The 23,586-nt window shown below is 39.0% G+C and overlaps 1 protein-coding gene across 1 annotated transcript; it reads left to right on the top strand.

Annotated features, from left to right (window-relative positions):
* Positions 1-3,251: 3,251 nt before the first annotated feature.
* LOC140371540 (uncharacterized) lies at positions 3,252-10,830 on the top strand. Its single transcript, XM_072458711.1, has 5 exons — positions 3,252-3,329; positions 7,530-7,787; positions 8,079-8,348; positions 9,250-9,309; positions 10,745-10,830. The coding sequence occupies exons 1-5, from the start codon at positions 3,305-3,307 to the stop codon at positions 10,828-10,830; spliced, it is 699 nt and encodes a 232-aa protein (XP_072314812.1). The 5' UTR covers positions 3,252-3,304.
* Positions 10,831-23,586: the final 12,756 nt, after the last annotated feature.

Genomic DNA, 23,586 nt, shown 5'->3' with positions numbered 1-23,586 from the left:
TCTCTCTGTCTCTCTCTCTCTGTCTCTCTCTCTCTGTCTCTGTCTCTCTCTCTCTCTCTGTCTCTCTCTCTCTCTCTGTCTCTCTCTCTCTGTCTCTGTCTCTCTCTCTCTCAGATGGGGGCGTGGCTCTGCAGGTGCCTGTCCGTCCTGTGTCTCCGGGACAAACTCTCTCTCTGATTTGTCGTCATCACACTGGCTCCGCCCTCCCTGCTCGTTTCTATAGAGACGGTCACTTCCTGTCGGAGCGGCCTGCAGGGAACATGACGCTCCAGCAGGTGGCGCTGTCTCATGACGGCCTGTACGAGTGTGAGATGAGCGGACAGAGGTCACGGCCCAGTCGGCTCCGGGTCAGAGCAGGTGAAACACACTTTGGTTTTGTTTGTCTCTGATTGGTCCATGTCCCTGGTTCCTCTGATTGGACGTTGCACTTTTGTAGATGAGAAGCTTCTGACCAGCAGCGTTCCTCCATCAGTGCAGCCTTCTGTCCAGTCTCCTGCCCCGACAGCAGCCTCCTCGTCTCTGCTGCTGGGGTCCATCCTCGGGTCGGTCCTGATCCTCCTGATCCTCCTGGTTCTGCTGGTTCTGCTGGTTCTGCTGGTCTTTATGGTGAGAAGATGCCAGAGACAGACAGGTCAGTGCTCTTCATCTTCATCACTGAGACTCTTTTCTCCTCATTTTGTTCTAATTATGACTTTGTTTGGTAAAATAGTCCCCGTGGTAACTATTTATCATTTTGTTGTTCTTTGTTTGTGAAGAAAGAGGGACAAACAAAAGTTAAAAAATCCAGGAAATTACATATTTTCTTACAGTTTAAACATTAATTTTATAAAATATCAGGTATTATTATTTGTCAAATCATCTCTTGTGTAATTCATATGGATTTTGGCCCTTGTTTATAATCTGGTTGTTAAGTTACAGTTGTGGAATCATTTGTAGTTGAACTTTTTAAGTTAATAAGTAGAATGAGCAGAAATAATAATAATAAAGATAGATTGTATTTTTCACACAGCACAAAAGGACAAGATCATGGAACAATAAAACCGATGCTGTGCCAACGTGTGCTCACTTTGTCGTTGTTGGCATGTTCTCTCTTGACCACGACCTGAAACTGGAACAAACTGTGGTTTATAAATGTCGGTGCAAAGCGTGTCTAGGCAACGTCTATCTAAAAATACACCGCACTTGTGTGTTTGTTTCACTGACCGTTTCTCACCCATTTCCTGTTTCAAGGTTTGAGTTTAATGTGCAAAACACAGTTTACACAAGCACAGAATGTTGTATTAATCAGATACAATGTGATATTTTGATATATATTTTTAGAACACTTATATGTAGAACACTGGCTCTTTCTCCATCTGAACAAATGTGTTTCTGAAACGTCTCATCCTTAAATTCTTGCTTTTTCCAGAGAGTGACGAGAGTTCATTGTATTCCACCGTCATTTACTCCTGCATCGACATCAGCCAGAGCAGAGGTAAGATCAGGACTAGGCCAGGACTAGACCAGGACTAAACCAGGACTAGATCAGGACTAGACCAGGACTAGACCAGGACTAGATCAGAACTAAACCAGGACTAGACCAGGACTAGACCAGGACTAGATCAGAACTAAACCAGGACTAGACCAGGACTAAACCAGGACTAGACCAGGACTAAACCAGGACTAGACCAGGACTAGACCAGGACTAGACCAGGACTAAACCAGGACTAGACCAGGACTAGACCAGGACTAAACCAGGTCTAAACCAGGACTAGACCAGGACTAGACCAGGACTAAACCAGGTCTAAACCAGGACTAGACCAGGACTAGACCAGGACTAGACCAGGTCTAAACCAGGACTAGACCAGGACTAGACCAGGACTAAACCAGGAACAGACCAGTCTCACCCTCCACATGTGGTCTCTCTTCCTCCCCCTTCAAGCTTGGGTCCTCTCCCAGAGGACACACACTTAGCTATAACTATATACATTTATACAAATAAATGAATTAGTTTCATATGAATCAAACCCTAAAATACCAATGTACACAAGTGATTTCAAGGGTTTTATGAAGTTATTAAGGAGTTTGATGTTTTTGTTCAGATGCAGACGCCGGGACGAAGCAGAGGATTCTGGGACTCAGCGACACCAGGACGGATTCAGAGCTCAGAGTCCGGACTAACAGAGTCCTGCCAAACCCACCCACAACCAGCCCAAATCTACAGCATTCCAGTCAATTCCTCTGATGCACATTCAAATCACCCCGATTATCACCACACGAGTGTCTAATGTCTACAAACATTTAGAGCCTTTTGTCAGGGCTTCATTTGAGTCACTGCATTTCCTGTTTTCTCTTGGTTTTTAGCGGTAAAAGATCCAGAAAAGCTTTTGGGTCATTTTCTAACTCTGTGTGAGATTATAACGGAGCCTAACGGGAGGAATCCAGGAAATGTTTGCTTCTGTTTCTCTGGATTCAAGCCAAACAAGAATAAAGTCTCAGTTACATCCTTTATCTCCTCCTCTAACTGTGCTTCTTTATTTTTTTATTGTAATTACTTTCATATGAATGTGCAAATATTTCAGGTACAATTATAAGTAAAAGTGTAAATATGACGAGCGGCTCTAAAACAAATGAAATCAATAAGTTGTCATAATGAGGACTTTTGGACATTCAAAATACTTTAGTGTTTTTGTTTTCAATTGTTCATTTCCATGGCAACAGTCCCTCTTTTTCATCACTCAGTGTATTTTACCGTATGTATGAACCCGAGTGTTGTTTGTTCGCTTAATAAAACATTTGAAAAATGTCATTTCTTCGTGCGCCTCGTTCAGTTCTGAGAGAAATGTGTTTGAAAGACAGTTTTATGTTTATAAGAGACGTAATGGCAGTCGTCTTGTGGTTTTTATGTCTGAATGTTCAAATACGTCTGTTCAGGATCTATAAATGTGTTTATCTGTGTTCGGCCTCATCTCTTATGGAAATATGTGGAATTAAACAATACAAAAACATCACAATAATAATATCAAAAAGAAAACGCCCTGAATGAATCCTGCTTGGTGCTCATGTGCCTCTAGAGGCACTGCACTCATGTTTACAGGAAGCACTATTATTATTATATTTATATATTTTAGGGCTAATAGACTAACTGTGAGTTGTAGTGTATGAAAAACCATCACAGTCTTATTTTGATGATTGTAAATGTTCTCTAAACAGACTCTAAGACTAAATATAGACTTTAAACGAGTGAAACGTGTGAGATAAAGACGAAGCAGGAAGAGGAAGGAACGACAGAAACTCGAACAGTCGAGTGACATCGAGAAGCAGCATGAGACCAGCACCACGACTCCAACGTGAGTTTACTTTATTTAATATATTATATAACACTTACTATCATATATAACACTTACTATCATATATAACACTTACTATCATATATAACACTTACTATCATATATAACACTTATTATCATATATAACACTTACTATCATATATAACACTTACTATGATATATAACACTTACTATCATATATAACACTTACTATCATATATAACACTTACTATCATATATAACACTTATTATCATATATAACACTTACTATCATATATAACACTTACTATCATATATAACACTTACTATCATATATAACACTTACTATCATATATAACACTTACTATCATATATAACACTTACTATCATATATTACACTTACTATCATATATTACACTTACTATCATATAAAACTCTTACTATCATATATAACACTTACTATCATATATAACACTTACTATCATATATAACACTTACTATCATATATAACACTTACTATCATATATAACACTTACTATCATATATAACACTTATTATCATATATAACACTTACTATCATATATAACACTTACTATCATATATAACACTTACTATCATATATAATACTTACTATCATATATAACACTTACTATCATATATAACACTTACTATCATATATAACACTTACTATCATATATAATACTTACTATCATATATAACACTTACTATCATATATAACACTTACTATCATATATAACACTTACTATCATATATAATACTTACTATCATATATAACACTTACTATCATATATAATACTTACTATCATATATAACACTTACTATCATATATAACACTTACTATCATATATTACACTTACTATCATATATAACACTTACTATCATATATAACACTTACTATCATATATAACAGTTACTATCATATATAACACTTACTATCATATATAATACTTACTATCATATATAACACTTACTATCATATATAACACTTACTATCATATATAACACTTACTATCATATATAATACTTACTATCATATATAACACTTACTATCATATATAACACTTACTATCATATAAAACACTTACTATCATATATAATACTTACTATCATATATAACACTTACTATCATATATAACACTTACTATCATATATAACACTTACTATCATATATAACACTTACTATCATATATAACACTTACTATCATATATAATACTTACTATCATATATAACACTTACTATCATATATAACACTTACTATCATATATAACACTTATTATCATATATAACACTTACTATCATATATAACACTTACTATCATATATAACACTTACTATCATATATAACACTTACTATCATATATAACACTTACTATCATATAAAACACTTACTATCATATATAACACTTATTATCATATATAACAGTTACTATCATATATAACACTTACTATCATATATAATACTTACTATCATATATAACACTTACTATCATATATAACACTTACTATCATATATAACACTTACTATCATATATAATACTTACTATCATATATAACACTTACTATCATATATAACACTTACTATCATATATTACACTTACTATCATATAAAACACTTACTATCATATATAACACTTACTATCATATATAACACTTACTATCATATAAAACTCTTACTATCATATAAAACACTTACTATCATATATAACACTTATTATCATATATAACTCTTACTATCATATATAACACTTACTATCATATATAATACTTACTATCATATATAACACTTACTATCATATATAACACTTGCTATCATATATAACACTTACTATCATATATAACACTTACTATCATATATAACACTTACTATCATATATTACACTTATTATCATATATAACACTTATTATCATATATAACACTTACTATCATATATAATACTTACTATCATATATAACACTTACTATCATATATAACACTTACTATCATATATTACACTTATTATCATATATAACACTTATTATCATATATAACACTATCATATATAACACTTACTATCATATATAACACTTACTATCATATATAACACTTACTATCATATATAACACTTACTATCATATATTACACTTATTATCATATATAACACTTATTATCATATATAACACTTACTATCATATATAACACTATCATATATAACACTTACTATCATATATAACACTTACTATCATATATAACACTTACTATCATATATTACACTTATTATCATATATAACACTTATTATCATATATAACACTTACTATCATATATAACACTATCATATATAACTCTTACTATCATATAAAACACTTACTATCATATATAACACTTACTATCATATATAACACTTACTATCATATATAACACTTACTATCATATAAAACACTTACTATCATATATAACACTTATTATCATATATAACACTTATATAACACTATCATATATTACACTTACTATCATATATAACACGTACTATCATATAAAACACTTACTATCATATATAACACTTACTATCATATATAACACTTATACTATCATATATAACACTTACTATCATATATAACTCTTACTATCATATATAACAGTTACTATCATATATAACTCTTACTATCATATATAACACTTACTATCATATATAACACTTACTATCATATATAACTCTTACTATCATATATAACACTTATACTATCATATATAACACTTATTATCATATATAACTCTTACTATCATATATAACAGTTACTATCATATATAACTCTTACTATCATATAAAACACTTACTATCATATATAACACGTACTATCATATAAAACACTTATTATCATATATAACACTTATACTATCATATATAACACGTACTATCATATAAAACACTTACTATCATATATAACACTTATTATCATATATAACACTATCATATATAACACTTACTATCATATAAAACACTTATTATCATATATAACACTTATACTATCATATATAACACTTATTATCATATATAACTCTTACTATCATATATAACAGTTACTATCATATATAACTCTTACTATCATATATAACACTTACTATCATATATAACACTTACTATCATATATAACTCTTACTATCATATATAACACTTACTATCATATATAATACTTACTATCATATATAACACTTACTATCATATATAACACTTACTATCATATATAACACTTACTATCATATATAACACTTACTATCATATATAACTCTTACTATCATATATAACACTTACTATCATATATAATACTTATTATCATATATAACACTTACTATCATATATAACACTTACTATCATATATAACACTTACTATCATATATAACACTTACTATCATATATAACACTTACTATCATATATAACACTTACTATCATATATTACACTTACTATCATATATAACACTTACTATCATATATAACACTTACTATCATATATAACACTATCATATATAACACGTACTATCATATAAAACACTTATTATCATATATAACACTTATACTATCATATATAACACGTACTATCATATATAACACTTATTATCATATATAACACTATCATATATAACACTTATTATCATATATAACACGTACTATCATATATAACACTATCATATATAACACTTATTATCATATATAACACTATCATATATAACACTTACTATCATATATAACACTTATTATCATATATAACACTTATTATCATATATAACTCAGGACTAAAGTAGTGGTTTGTTCATGTAAAAGTGAGATAACAAGTTAAAACGTGATGGAAATAAGTTGTTTTCTTCTTGTTTTGACTATATTTGGATGAAGATTGGCAGTGGAAGCGTAAAGTATCTTGTTTTACTTCAAATAAAATAAAACGATGAGCATTTTATGTCTCTAAACTTAATAAAATAAATGCTACTTCACGTTAAATTATAATAAAACTCACTTTTGTTGGCAAGTCTTATCTGAAGAAAGTCACACAGTGTAATCTAGATGAACACTACTTAACTCAACACATAGTTTTACATATTTCCAGTGTTTCAAGAACTATTTTTGTCGTAGAAATTGATTTAACATTTGGACTTGCTGTGGTTTGACTTCTGGGACGGATTAGATGCAAAACACATTTAAAAAACCTCCATGTTATTTATTGTTTTTCCTGATCATTTCCTTTATTAAAGTGAATCCAGACACGTCCCACTTCTTCAAATTTGACCCTGTGTCTCTGAGCTGTTCTTCTGGAGACTCTGGACCATGGGCCGTGGTCAGGAACACCAGCAGAGACACCAGGGGGCGCTGTGAAGAGCACTGGGGCAGACTAAAGGGCTCTGTGTGTACAATCAGAGCACTTTTCCCTGATGACACTGGTCTGTACTGGTGTGAGAGAGACAAACTCACCTCTGAACCCGTCAACATCACCGTTTATGAAGAACGCAGAGGTAACTTCACAAACACAACAACCCACAAACACCAAAGGTCCTGTGCACCTCACAACTGCCTTTTGAAAATTATTGTTGCTTCAAATCCTGTCACTGCCAAATATTTATAAATCATAGAAAACCAACCATTTCAAGAAATAAAATGTGTGAAATATTAATTAAAATGACAAATTATTAAAACAGTTTTGTGTTCTCATTTAACGCTCAAGTGAGAATTAATTACTAGTTAAAGTAGTAATATCCACATTTATAATGAACAGTTCTCACAATTTACATGTGCTTTTGTTTTAGGGACGTTTAGCACCCGACCTCCTCCAGCTCCTCCCACCTTCTCCACAGCTCCTCCTCCAGCTCCTCCCACCTTCTCCACAGCTCCTCCTCCAGCTCCTCCCACCTTCTCCACAGCTCCTCCTCCTGCTCCCTTCAGACCCTCCTCCTCCTCTGGGCTGATGTACTCCGGCATGGGCCTGTTCCCCCCCCTGTTCCTCTTCCTCTTCCTCTTCCTCTTCCTCTTCCTCTTCCTGCTGTGGTGCAAACGCCGCGGATCCAAACAAACTCCAGGTCAGTCATTATCGGGGGAGTTTTCATCTCCTTTTCCCCCACGTAAAGTGCTTTCACTTGACGTACGACCAAATGACGAGTCTCGGGGCACCAACGGCTCATTCTCTAAACGATATAGAGAAAAGTCAATTAACGTGTGAGCTTGTTACGATGTTCCTCCTCGTAATTCGTTTACTCAAAGGCAGAAACCGCGACCTGCAGATGACCTCTGAGCTCGGTCAGTTTTGATAATTTATCATTGTTAATGACCTGAAAAAGGCTGGTGCCCCACATGACTCTTGAAATATGATAAATAAACACACTCACGTACAACAGTGAGTCGAGTGCTACATTTTTACAGTTTTACATTTAGTTTTGACACATGAGTGAAAATGTACGAGTCACACTGTCCAGTTTGATCAAAATATAGAGACATTAGTGGGCGTGGCACAAGAATGACAGAAAAACTCCCCTTTAAAGCTGGAGTCGGTGCGTTCTGTCCTGAGAGTGGAACAAAGTGTGGTTTACACGTGTCACTGCTGCTCGTGTCCGTGCAACACTGTTTAAAATAAGTTCCGGTTCTTTCTTCTGACACGGTTTAGAATCCCACTCACCGCTCACTCAGACGCTTTGAGTTTGACAGTGTGGTTTTATTTACATGTCGTATTTGTGAAGCGTTTGTGCATTTTTATAAAGTTTCCAGCTACTTAAGACACACCCGACTGAATAAAGTCCTGGAAATGGACAAAATAACTCAAATACATGACAGGACGCGCTCCTGCAGCAGGTGAAAGGTGTCGTTGATCTGCAGATGTTGTGGTTTTGTTGGAGACTCGTCACTTTTCACCAGATTCAAGAGTTTTGAATGATTTTGTTGTTGTTTTTAAATAAGTGTTTCATCCTTAATTTTTTATTTTTCCAGAGCGTGACGAGAGTTCATTGTATTCCACCGTCTGTTACTCCTGCATCAGCCAGAGCAGAGGTAAAACCAGGACTAAACCAGGACTAAACCAGGACTAAACCAGGACTAGACCAGGACTAGACCAGGACTAAACCAGGACTAGACCAGGACTAGACCAGGACTAAACCAGGACTAGACCAGGACTAGACCAGGACTAAACCAGGACTAAACCAGGACTAAACCAGGACTAGACCAGGACTAAAACAGGACTAGACCAGGACTAAACCAGGACTAGACCAGGACTAAACCAGGACTAGACCAGGACTAAACCAGGACTAAACCAGGACTAAACCAGGACTAGACCAGGACTAAAACAGGACTAGACCAGGACTAAACCAGGACTAGACCAGGACTAGACCAGGACTAAACCAGGACTAGACCAGGACTAGACCAGGACTAAACCAGGACTAAACCAGGACTAAACCAGGACTAGACCAGGACTAAACCAGGACTAAACCAGGACTAGACCAGGACTAGACCAGGACTAAACCAGGACTAGACCAGGACTAGACCAGGACTAAACCAGGACTAAACCAGGACTAGACCAGGACTAAAACAGGACTAGACCAGGACTAAACCAGGACTAGACCAGGACTAAACCAGGACTAGACCAGGACTAAACCAGGACTAAACCAGGACTAAACCAGGACTAGACCAGGACTAAAACAGGACTAGACCAGGACTAAACCAGGACTAGACCAGGACTAGACCAGGACTAAACCAGGACTAGACCAGGACTAGACCAGGACTAAACCAGGACTAAACCAGGACTAAACCAGGACTAGACCAGGACTAAACCAGGACTAGACCAGGACTAGACCAGGACTAAACCAGGACTAGACCAGGACTAGACCAGGACTAAACCAGGACTAAACCAGGACTAAACCAGGACTAGACCAGGACTAGACCAGGACTAAACCAGGACTAGACCAGGACTAAACCAGGACTAAACCAGGACTAAACCAGGACTAGACCAGGACTAAACCAGGACTAAACCAGGACTAAACCAGGACTAGACCAGGACTAAACCAGGACTAAACCAGGACTAAACCAGGACTCGACCAGGACTAAACCAGGACTAAACCAGGACTAAACCAGGACTAAACCAGGACTAAACCAGGACTAGACCAGGACTAAACCAGGACTAAACCAGGACTAAACCAGGACTAGACCAGGACTAAACCAGGACTAAACCAGGACTAAACCAGGACTAGACCAGGACTAAACCAGGACTAAACCAGGACTAAACCAGGACTAGACCAGGACTAAACCAGGACTAAACCAGGACTAAACCAGGACTAAACCAGGACTAGACCAGGACTAGACCAGGACTAAACCAAGACTAAACCAGGACTAAGCCAAGACTAGACCAGGACTAGACCAGGACTAAACACTAGTAAACAAGAGGTCAAAGTTGTTTTTAACCCTTATTATAAAGTTCCTTTCACATGTTCAGGCTCCAGGACTGAGGAGAAGATGCCGAGACTCGAGTCCTGGACCGACTCAGGGATCAGAGTCCGGACTAAGAAAACCAAGACCTAAACCTTGTTCAAGCTCATTATTCTGGTTTGTTATGTTGGTGATTCTGATGTAAAAAGGATAAAGTTTGTTTTTTAGAGTGTCCTCTTCTCAGTCACATTAAAAAGAGCTGTTCTTTATGTACATTTGTAATTATTTTGAAAAAACTTCCTGATGATTTGTTTATTGTTGGTTTGTTTGATCCCAGTTTTTCATCACTTAGAAACCCATGGACATATAAAACATATTTTAACATATATAATATAATATAACATATATAACAAGATGACAGACTGGCCATGTTCTGTTGTTCTGCCACACAGCGCCATCTGCTGGTCACAGTGTGGTATGTTCACAAAAGCTAAATATACTTTTACAAAAAAGAAAATACATTGTTTTGAGATAATTTGCACTTATATTATGTTCATCATGAGCCACGTGGAGGAAACTGTTCATGTTGGAGCCACATTTACTGACTCTTACTCTGGTTTCTCTGGAAATGTTTTACTCTTTTTTAAATGACATAAAAAAGAACAAAAATCCCATGAACATAATTCATCAACATCTCAATGTGTCTTAACCTGGTTTATTGTTATTTTAAACCTTTATTCTCTTTAATCTCCTAAAGTCCCCGTCACAATAAGACTGCATTGCGTCTGGCGCCCTCTTGTGGTGACTCTCTGATCTGTGTATTCATCTTTTACATGTTTTACAATAAGATTATAATAAAAATATCAGTTCTCAGCGTTTAGCCCCGCCAACCCAAAAAAAGAACAAATAAACCAGGGCGTGTTTTGATTTTTTTTTTTTGGTTCATTTTGTGTTTTTATTAAAAAAAAAGTTTCTACGTTTCAGTGAAGCAAATAAAAAAACATCACGAACAACACGAAGAGGTGGAATGGTGTCTACAACAGTTCAGCCGCGCACGCAACACACGCACACGCCTCTTTAAACCTGTTCAGATCCCGCTCTAAATCTGTTCAGATCCCTCTCTAAACCAGTTCAGATCCCCTTGCACGGTTTAGATCCTGGTTTGGTCCGTACCCGGTCATACTTCTCCCGGAGCTTCTGGGCCTTCTCTTCGTACGGGTGCTTGTCGTTCTGGTTCAGTTTGGACCACATCTCGCCCAGTTTCTTGGCGCAGTCCCCGATGGACAGACCCGGGTACTGCTGCTTCACTGTGGGTCTGTACTCGCCGCAGAAGACGAAGAACGCAGACCTGCAAGACCAAGACCGGGTTAATCCAGGGTTTGATCGGGTAAAGACCGGGTTAGTCCAGGGTTTGATTGGGTAAAGACCAGGTTAGTCCAGGGTTTGATCGGGTAAAGACCGGGTTAGTGATTGTGGCGCAGCCTGCGTCTCTTTTCTAAGTACCCGTGGGGCGGTTTGAAAAGCGCCCCAGAGCCTCATAGAAAAGCAATGGGAATTTTTAGCCAATCAAATCATATTCAAAAGTGACTACGTCACTTGGGAAAAGCCACAGGAAAATGTTCTGAGTGGGGCGCTTTCTCGTCCGCCCATTTTATTGTAGCAGATATTCCATGGAGCTACGCTATTTACGCTGGAGACACAGGGCGACAGGTGCGCACCCTGTGCACACGGCTCACCTCACACGTGATCATGGCGCGATCTCTGCTTCAGAAGCCTTTCGAAAGAAGACCTTTGGCTGAAAAAATACAAATAAAGGAAAGTGGACGGGACCAGCCCCCTATTGAGGTCAGACAGGAGGTTAAAGACAAAGCGTCATCTTAAACCAGAGGCTTTTCGTCAACTTGGTACAGCAAGAAGCCGTGGCTAGCAGGTTCCAGGCAAACGAATGCTCTTTTTGTTTTCCGTGTTTACTCTTTAAAACTACATCTTGGTGTGAAAATGGTGTCAGAGACATGAAACACCTTTCTGAGAAATTAAAAAACACGAAAGCACAAAAGTGCATGTGGAAAACAGTCTGAAGTTGGCATTATTGAGAACAATAACTGGATGACAGCCACAGGCAGTAAAAAAACACAATGAAGAAGTGGACAGAAGTCGTTACATTCTCTGAAAATGAATTGACTGTTTTAAATGTTGTGGTGCTTTTGAACTGGCTTCACGAGGCCATGATGACTCAGGGGTTTCTCCGGGGACTGGTCAGTTTTGCATCTTCCTTAGACGCTGTGTTTAAGGAGCACTTGGACGGAGCGTCTGTGATCAAAGGAACATTAAGAATATTCAGAATGAGCTCCTGGACTGTGCTGGCTGTGAATGAAAACTTCATTTGTGAAGAAGTGAAAGCGGCTGATTTCTTATCCGTCCAAACAGAAGAGACTTCAGATGTATCAAACCAGTGTCAACTCGCACTTGTGCTCCGTCACCGTGACCACAAAGACAGGAGCGTTCTTTTGAGTTTATTACGCTGGATAATGCCAACGCTGAAGTTATCTTGGAGAGGCTGAGTATATTGATCCCGCCTGATGATAAAGCCAAATTAACCGCCCGAGTTTATGACGGAGCAAGTGTTATGTGGAGGAGTTCATCGTGAAATAATAGACATTTATCACAACGCACACCATGTGCACAGTTACGCACACCAACTCAATCTCATTATGCAGCAAGCGACATCCAAAATAAGATGTTCCTTTATTGTCCACACATGGGGACATTTCGTTGTTACAACGCAGTAGATACTGAGGAAAAGGACAGAAAACTTATAGGAAGTTTAAAAACACTCTTAATAGAAGAACTCTTATAAACAAAACAAAAAACTCTTATTAACAAGACTCCTCTCATATCTTAATAGGGAATGGAGGGAGAAGAAAATAAAATAAAATAGATAAATAAAATAAAAAGATAATAATAAATAATAATAATAAAATAAAGTAAAGTAAGAAATAGCTAGCATAAGACTAAATAATACTAATAGTAAGTATGTAAACAAAATAAAAACACTCTTGTTTACATCAGTAATTGCACATGAATATGACAGTATTGCACATGGTTAAGTCAGTATTGCACATGTTCAGATGTAACAGTGTTTGTTATAAAGTCTGACAGCAGCAGAAGGAAAGACCTGTGAAACCTTTCCTTCACACAGCGAGGATGGATCAGTCTCTCACTGAAGCTGCTCTCCAGAGCGGACAGAGTGTCCTGCAGGGGGCAACACTCATGGTCCAGCATAGATGTGAATCTAGCCAGGACCCTCCTGTCCCCCACCTCCTGCACCGAGTCCAGAGCACAGCCCAGGACGGAGCTGGACTTCTTGATGACTCTGTCCAGCCTCTTCCTCTCCCTCTCTGTGATGCTGCTGCTCCAGCAGGCCACACCGTACAGGAGGGCTGATGCCACCACAGAGTCATAGAAGGTCTTCAGGAGCGGCCCTGTCACTCCAAAAGACCTGAGTCTCCTCAGGAGGTAGAGCCGACTCTGGCTCTTCCTGTACAGTGCGTCTGTGTTATGAGTCCAGTCCAGTTTGTGGTTCAGATGAACACCCAGGTACTTGTATGAGTCCACTCTCTCAATGTCCCGTCCCTGGACGTTCACTGGTGAGGGGGCAGTGGGGTGGCGTCTGCAGAAGTCCACCACCATCTCCTTGGTCTTCCCCGCGTTGATGAGGAGGTGGTTCCGCTGACACCAGTCCACAAAGTCCTGCTCCAGTCCTCTGTCCTCCGCGTCATCGTCGTCCGTGATGAGTCCGATGATGGCAGAGTCGTCAGAGAACTTCTGAAGGACACAGCTGTCTGTGTCATGTCTGAAGTCTGCAGTGTAAAGGGTGAAGAGAAAGGGCGCGAGGACAGTGCCCTGGGGCACCCCCACACTGCAGGTCCGAGTGTCAGACACACAGTCCCGGGCTCTCACAAACTGGGGTCGGTCTGTGAGGTAGTCCAGGATCCACTCTGCCAAAATTGCAACTTTTTTTTTCGGACCTTGGTGGATTTTATGCTTTTTTTTCAAGGTCACCCAAAGGAACGAGCGTACTTGATGATGTAGTAGCCACAGACTTCCTCGAGCCTCTGCAACGAGGTGGAACTTTATTAGTCGCTCTGTAAACACTGTTTATGAGAACAAAGATGACCTTCTGGAGTGTTTTGAGACACTGAGATTCAGGGACTTTAGATGTCGTGACTGTGAGAGAAGCAGCAGGATTTGTGAGGATGCAGGAGAAAAGCACTTTTCATTTCTTTCTCCGACTGTTTCCCAAAATCATGCCAGACGTGGACGTACTCTTTTAGCAGCTTCAGAAACGAAACATCGACCCGGTCTTCATCAAAGTTTCAAAGATTCACAGACAACATCATTTACGTCAGGTAAGTGCAAATTGATAATGAAATTGTGAGGCATAAATCATTTGTAATTATTGTCACATTTTAATTTAAACCAGATCCTCCATATCCACTGTGTGTGAGGAGATGGGAGGGGCGGAGGGAGGGGCGTGTGCGCACAGTTTCCTGTTTGCTGTTGCAATCCCTTTTCACAGGTGAATCTGTGCGGGACATAAACTATTCACATTTTTAAATATGGATTGTTTTGGATTGTTGTTTTTGTTTCTCTCGTTGACTTTACTTGACTCAGCATTCTGCTCCGTGGGTAAGAATACTTATATACTGTAACTACATACATTTGTAGACTTTGTGGCATTTATTCATTAAATATAGTTTTACTTGTGTCATGTGTTGTTAAAGTCTAGAGCAGAGTTTAAACTCCACAGACTAAAACCATTAGATGATCTGCACTAAACAGACCTTTTCTCTGTAAACACTGCTGCTTTCTGATTGGCTGAACAGCGTCACATGTTTTACTGGAAGTGTCCACAGTCTTTGGTGTAGACACACCCACTGATCCTGTTCTGTAACGTTCCACAGGCCAATATGTAATACATTGTTATAATGTAGTGTTAGAAGTGAATGTGTCACTCTTATAAATCATCATCTTGTAGATATTTCATGGTAAATACAATATAATGTCAGACTTTGTGGCAGGCACTGTTGGTACAGAACACTCGCAGTACTGACCTGACCATGTGCGGTTCCGTCATGTGTGCAATTGCTGTGAAATTCATGTGCAATCTATGTGCTGTCGTGACACATATTCATGTGCAACTACTGTCGTGATCACATGCAATGGTATTTATTTATTTATTTGTCTATGGGAGCTTTTGTTTATTTGTGGGAGATCTTCTACTGAAAGTGTTTTTCAGACTTCCTATAAGTGATCTGTTCTTCTGTATCTACCTCTGTATCTTCCTGCGTTGCACCAATGAAATTTCCCCATGTGGGACAATAAAGGAATATCTTATCTTATCTTATCTTAATCAATATTCTGAGACTATGACATCATCACATTCTGAACTTTCTGTACTTTTCACTCTCAGATTAGTTCAAAATGTTGTTGGAAAGAAATACAGTATAAAATAATATTGATTCTATGAAGGGAGCACCAGCTTCCTGATTCTTTTAACCTGTCCACTACTGCCTGCACGGGCAGGCGAAAACCATACTTTAGAAATTCTATTGCATCATCAATCTTATTTTCATTGTCAATCCCATTAAGTTATACATCATTTTAAAGATTATTTTATCAACAAAACGAATATGTCATTGATTTACATTGAATAATATGCCCCAATAAGCAATTACCAATAGTTTTTGATAAGGCCCTAACCCTAACCTTAACCTTAACCCTAACCTCAACCTTAACCCTAACCTCAACCTTAACCCTAACTTCAACCTTAACCCTAACCTCAACCTTAACCTTAACCTTAACCCTAACCCTCAACCTTAACCTTAACCTTAACTCTAACCTTAACCCTAACCCTAACCTTAACCCTAACCCTTAACTCTAACCCTAACCCTAACCCTAACCTTAACCCTAACCCTTAACTCTAACCCTAACCCTAACCTTAACCCTAACCTTAACCCTAACCCTCAACCTTAACCTTAACCTTAACTCTAACCTTAACCCTAACCTCAACCTTAACCTTAACCCTAACCTCAACCTTAACCTTAACCCTAACCTCAACCTTAACCTTAACCTTAACCCTAACCTCAACCTTAACCTTAACCTTAACTCTAACCTCAACCTTAACCTTAACCCTAACCTTAACCCTAACCCTTAACTCTAACCCTAACCCTAACCTTAACCCTAACCTTAACCCTAACCCTCAACCTTAACCTTAACCTTAACTCTAACCTTAACCCTAACCTCAACCTTAACCTTAACCTTAACCCTAACCTCAACCTTAACCTTAACCCTAACCTCAACCTTAACCTTAACCTTAACCCTAACCTCAACCTTAACCTTAACCTTAACCCTAACCTCAACCTTAACCTTAACCCTAACCTTAACTCTAACCTTAACCCTAACCTCAACCTTAACCTTAACCCTAACCTCAACCTTAACCTTAACCTTAACCCTAACCTCAACCTTAACCTTAACCTTAACCCTAACCTCAACCTTAACCTTAACCTTAACCCTAACCTCAACCTTAACCTTAACCCTAACCTCAACCTTAACCTTAACCCTAACCTTAACCCTAACCCTTAACTCTAACCCTAACCCTAACCTTAACCCTTAACCCTAACCTTAACCCGGTGCGGTCTAAAACGCGGTCAAATAGTGCAGCAGTTTCAGGAGCCGCGGCACAAAATAACATGGCAGTTTCGTCCGCGCGCCGCGGCTCTGTAGACACTCCCTTTTGATAAAGTCTCAACTTTTCACATCACAATTCTTACCTGTTTAGCGGTTTTCTGACGGACTCATCAGCGTTCAATCCATCAGTAAGTGGACCCGTACCGTCCGTAATAATCCACAGAAAAACAATATCCACTTGTATTTTTCCTAACGTAATCCCATTTGGAGGAATAGTCCAGTAAACAGCATGACCTGTTTGAGTTATAAGACGTGTTTGGCATCGATGTTTACCTCACACTGTCAGCTACAGAATGATACTATTGACACATTTTTCTGTTGACGCTTCCGTCTGGAACAGCCCTTGGAAAAAAAACATGTACCGCAAATGTGACGCTTTTAACGCGTGCCTCATTGTTGTTTGCGGGGACCTAGCTTCCTGTAAAGATGACGTAGAACATTTTGATTGACATTATTCTAGCCAATGAGCCAGTGAACACTACACACACTTGTGTGCATCACTGTAGACACCACACAGGACACAAGACTCATGCTGTTGACAATGTCATTTATTTTTTTCCATAAACTCAAGCCAACATGGTGGAAAAGAAAAAAATACCTAGTTTTCATGAACATCACATTTTATCCAGTACAAAAAAGAACCCTCCCAAACTTCCTCTTCCTCTACCTTTACCTCGACCTCTACCTCTGGCACGGCCTCTGCCTCCTTCTTCTCCTCCTCCTCTTCCTCCTTCTCATCCTCACTCTTCCTCTTCCTTCCATTTTGGTTCAGTTTGCTGAACTCACCTGCTGTATTTTTATAGTGCTTAAACCTGATTGGTGCGTCTACAATTAAGCAATCTAATGGCAGTGTTCAATGGGCTGGCACATGGGTGTGGTCATTTGGCACATGGGTGTGGTCATTTGGCACATGGGTGTGGTCATTTGGCACATGGGTGTGGTCATTTGGCTCATAGGTGTGGTCATTTGGCACATGGGTGTGGTCATTTGGCACATGGGTGTGGTCATTTGGCACATGGGTGTGGTCATTTGGCACATGGGTGTGGTCATTTGGCACATGGGTGTGGTCATTTGCTTTAGAATTGCAAAGAAGTGACATCTTGATATACTTCTGTGTGTAAATGCACAAGTGTGTTCAGTGTTGTAAATCACACACAGTGTGTGGGGCCCAGTTTTGCTCCTTGAGTGTAAGGTTTTGATAATTGGGCAAAACTTTAGATTTTAGTGTTTATTCAATCGTAAAAAACTGTAATCTATATCAACCTAGAATGTCGCACTCTTTCAGAAGTTGTAGGACATGAATAATATTACAGTACTTGTACTTGTACTTGTACTTGTACTAGTAAGAATACACTACATTTCAACACATCTGCTCAAGTCTATTATTGTATTGGAGAATCGAAAGTTTGAAATGGGACAAAAGACAGAAAATTCCTCCACAAACTTATATTATTGTTGTTTTTGAAGGACTGGCCCCTGAGTACTTCTCTGACCTCCTCCAGTGTTTTAAGTCTCATCTTAAGACTTCTTTTATTCTGAGGCTTTTACGTAACACGCTGTGTGTGTGTGTGTGTGTTTGTGTGTGTGTGTGTGTGTGTGTGTCTGTCTGTCTCCGTGTGTGTGTCTGTGTGTGTGTGTGTGTCTGTCTGTCTGTCTCCGTGTGTGTGTCTGTGTGTGTGTGTGTGTGTCTGTGTGTGTGTGTGTGTCTGTCTGTCTCCGTGTGTGTGTCTGTGTGTGTGTGTGTGTGTGTCTGTGTGTGTGTGTGTGTCTGTCTGTCTGTCTCCGTGTGTGTGTCTGTGTGTGTCTGTGTGTGTCTCCGTGTGTGTGTGTGTGTGTCTGTGTGTGTGTGTGTGTGTGTGTGTGTGTCTGTGTGTGTCTGTGTGTGTCTGTGTGTGTCTCTGTGTGTGTGTGTGTGTGTGTGTGTCTGTGTGTGTGTGTGTGTGTGTGTGTGTCTGTGTGTGTGTGTGTCTCCGTGTGTGTGTGTGTGTGTGTGTCTGTGTGTGTCTGTGTGTGTGTGTGTGTGTGTCTGTGTGTGTGTGTGTGTGTGTGTGTGTCTGTGTGTGTGTGTGTCTCCGTGTGTGTGTGTGTGTGTCTGTGTGTGTGTGTGTGTGTGTGTGTGTGTCTGTGTGTGTCTGTGTGTGTCTGTGTGTGTCTCTGTGTGTGTGTGTGTGTGTGTGTGTCTGTGTGTGTGTGTGTGTGTGTGTGTGTCTGTGTGTGTGTGTGTCTCCGTGTGTGTGTGTGTGTGTCTGTGTGTGTCTGTGTGTGTGTGTGTGTGTGTCTGTGTGTGTGTGTGTGTGTCTCCGTGTGTGTGTGTGTGTGTCTGTGTGTGTCTGTGTGTGTGTGTGTCTGTGTGTGTCTGTGTGTGTCTGTGTGTGTCTCTGTGTGTGTGTGTGTGTGTCTGTGTGTGTCTGTGTGTGTGTGTGTGTGTGTGTGTGTGTCTCCGTGTGTGTGTGTGTGTGTGTCTGTGTGTGTCTGTGTGTGTGTGTGTGTGTGTGTCTGTGTGTGTGTGTCTCCGTGTGTGTGTGTGTGTGTGTGTCTGTGTGTGTGTGTGTGTGTGTGTCTGTGTGTGTGTGTGTGTGTGTGTGTCTGTGTGTGTGTGTGTGTGTGTGTGTCTGTGTGTGTGTGTGTGTGTGTGTGTCTGTGTGTGTGTGTGTGTGAGAGAGAGAGAGAGAGAGGGGGGGGGGGGAGGGGGAGGGGGAGAGGGAAACAAAAGTGTGCAAAGGTTTCATCTCTGTGGATAAAAAAAACATTTTTGGCCTTCATTATTATGGTCATAAATTGTGCTTGTGGAATTCAGGGAAAGTCGGAACGAATAAATGTAGTTCTTGAAGCAGCGAAGACTTTTTTTGAAGTTAAAGATGTCATCAGGGAAGAACTGCACCAGGCGTTAAGGGAAGGGGCTGCACATACTGCAGAATAAGGACTCTTTATGATGGACTGGGTGAGCACTTATACATAGCATCAAGTAAGACGCGAACAGTAGATGGCGGAAATGCACCTAAATGATGACTCCCCCAGTGGCCACTCCATTGGTACTGCATCGTGCGTCCAGAAAGCTTTTTTTCCCTAGAGCGCAATGTAACTCAAAACTGCTCGTGTTCGGCTGACGGGGACGTAGAGCTTTTAAAAAAGTCGGATATGGCGGCAATTCTTACTTATTTATGGGTCATTGACTTTTTCCAATTTTAAGATACTTCAGTTGTCGCATTTAAAGCTGTTAGCTTCGGCTACGCTCTAGCGCGCCGCTCTAGCCCAGCTCGTGACCGTCTAGACCAATCAGAGCGCGTGTAGGGGAAGTGAACGGGCCGAGATGCTGTGGAAGAGCTCAAATGCCACGACTGAGTTACAGGCGTAAAACTATGAATCTATGAGTTTAATAACTGAACAAATCATGGAACTAATGACAACCACGGACCTGAGGGACGTGTATCTACTGCTCAGAAGTGATGTCTTGAAATGTTTCTGCCTGAAAAACTAAATCACGTAATAAATGCTGTGGAAATGGAATGTTTTGCCAGGTATAAACTAATGGACGTTTCATGTCCATCAGTGTGTTTTCTGTATTACACAGACAAGAAACCAAAATACGGACTTAGTCATGAGTTTAGCATGTTTTGTAGATAAACATGTCATCTGAATACATTTGACATGTTGTAGAATGATATGACTAAAAATCCGTAATTTAAGAAATCAATTTTAGATCATACATTCCATGTACTTAATAAGGACCAGAATTATTTCCATTGACAGTGAAAAAGTTTACTAACTAGACATTATTTTATGGTTATATATTTTATTTGCGATAAACCACAAAACACTGAATAATAACTCTAAACTATTGAGCCATTGCAATAAATAGATTTACTTTTTTCCGGTTCAAAATCCTTCAGTTTTCTTAAAACCAGTTGTTTAATATTTGGCTTTATCTCACACTGTGCTCTGCGCTGCTCTAGTAACTCTCTCTGATTGGTCAGTACGATCACATGGTACGCTAACCGGACGCAGACCTACGTCACTTCTGGGCTGCGGTGTCCAAAGAGCTAAAGGCTAAAGAGCTAAAGGCTAACTGGCGACATGCGCTGAGCAGCTCTCATTGACTTGAATGGACGGCCATCTTGGCTGCTGGGGGCTTGCGCGCCGCTTATAACTGATGGCCTCTTATATAACTGAATGGACAATGAAAACAACGGACTGTGAAAACATCATCGATTATATCGATACATTTGCATTAACTTAAACCTTTCCTCTGTCGTTCCAACAATGAACGTGCCTTAGATTGGTCCTGAGCCAGAACCTCAGGTGGTGCTGATCATTTGTGTACGTGAACAGTGTAGAAAATTGTTAGTACATTTAAAAGGTTTTTTTAGATCTTGAGACATTTATTTTGTTAAGTCAAATACGATATTTTTCTTTTCCAAATACCTATTTAACAATATTTAACAATAGAGTTGGTGAAATTACACTTGTTTTTCTAAATACATTTCAGTTTATGAGCACAAAGGTGTTTGTAATTTCTTTTAATCGATCCAGTAATTGCTTCAAACAGCGTAGGCTATATAAAGCTAATTATTTCTTATGTTTTTTTTATTGTTTTATGTTTTACGTTATGTTCGGCCCACGAAGCAAATGAGTTTGACACCCCTGATCTAAACGGTCACTAGAGCGTTAAAATGCGTTTAAGTCAATGACCCATAAATAGGTAAGAATTGCCTCTATATCCGACTTGTCTTAAAGCTCTAGGTGCTCTTTCAGCCGAACACGAGCAGTTTTTCATTACATTGCGCTCAAGGGAAAAAAAGTTTTCTGGGCCGCGGGATTTCTTTGGCTGCAGTACCAATGGAGTGGCCACTGGGGGCGACATGCTGCGGCGAGCCAGACCCTATCCAGATAATATATAATATAATATATATAACATAATAGATCCATGGCTCAGACGCATGAAGCATTAGGAACATTGCCAGTGACAAAAGTGAAGCCTCCATGTAACCGCTCACAAACTAACGCAAGTCTCATTATTATTCAGTGTTTTGTGGTTTGTCGCAAATAAAATATAAAACCATAAAAAATGTCTAGTTTGTAAACTTTTTCACTGACAATGGCAATAATTCAGATATAAGTACATGGAATGTTTGATATAACATAGCAGGGCTTCATTTGACACGCCCCTTTTATTCAGTACTCAAAGCCTCTGCTTCAAATGACTCATCACCTGACGTGTGCGCAGTTTGTTTCCTGTTGCAGTCTTTTTCACAGGTGAATCTGTGCGGGACATAAACTATTCACATTTCTAAAGATGGATTGCTTGTTTTTAATTCTCTCGTTGACTTTATTTGACTCAGTATTTTGCTCCACAGGTAAGAATATTTATATACTGTAACTACATACATTTGTAGACTTTGTGGCATTTATTCATTAAATATAGTTTTTACTTGTGTCATGTGTTGTTAAAGTCTAGAGCAGAGTTTACACTCCACAGACTAAAACCATTAGATGATCTGCACTAAACAGAACTTTTCTCTGGAAACACCTGCTGCTTTCTGATTGGCTGAACAGAGTCACATGTTTTACGTGACATCCATGGTGTAGACCAGACCTGGGCAAAATACGGCCACCGGGCCACATCCGGCCCTATGTGCGTCTGTCCGGCCCGCATGAGGCCAATCATAAATTACATTTGATTACAACTTAATTTAAAAAAAAAATCAGTGTCGTGTGCAATACATGCTTTTATTTTGAAAGGTGTCCACTTCCGTGTAGCGTACGTGTGTGTAAGCTGTGTGTGAAGGTGAACAGCACGAAGTAATGCTGCCCTCAAAATGTGTGCTGACGCTTAAGGCGTGCTTATTGGACTGTTGCACTGATATGCCCCGAGAAGAAGAGCTCATTTGAGAACGTGTCACTCTCCCGACCCGTAACAAGGCGGCTTGAGGACAGAGCTGGAAACTTGGAGCTTCAGCTGAAGAACCGAGCGGCCAAATTGAACTGTTTTTCTCTGGCTTTGGATGAGAGCTGCGACTCATCTTCTTACGTAGAGGAGATGTATTGATGTGATTCTATAAATGTGTTGTAATTCACAGTTTGAGGAAAAGTTAAAGAAGTTAAGAATACATTGTACTACCAGTACCAGCTATTTGAAATAAATAATTTAGTGCATTTTAC

This window comes from Eucyclogobius newberryi, unplaced genomic scaffold, assembly GCF_026437365.1.
Source record: "Eucyclogobius newberryi isolate DKJ021-1_F unplaced genomic scaffold, fEucNew1.0.hap1 SCAF_22, whole genome shotgun sequence".
Classification (NCBI taxonomy): Eukaryota; Metazoa; Chordata; class Actinopteri; order Gobiiformes; family Gobiidae; genus Eucyclogobius; species Eucyclogobius newberryi.
Note: the sequence above shows the minus strand (reverse complement) of the source record. Positions and strands in the feature narration are given on the sequence as shown.

Excerpts from the sequence above, each read along its gene's own strand:
- LOC140371540 (XM_072458711.1), top strand. The coding sequence starts at position 3,305 with ATGAGACCAGCACCACGACTCCAAC. Across the intron at positions 8,349-9,249 it reads CGGATCCAAACAAACTCCAG|AGCGTGACGAGAGTTCATTG; the intron begins GTCAGTCATTAT and ends TTATTTTTCCAG. Across the intron at positions 9,310-10,744 it reads CTGCATCAGCCAGAGCAGAG|GCTCCAGGACTGAGGAGAAG; the intron begins GTAAAACCAGGA and ends TCACATGTTCAG.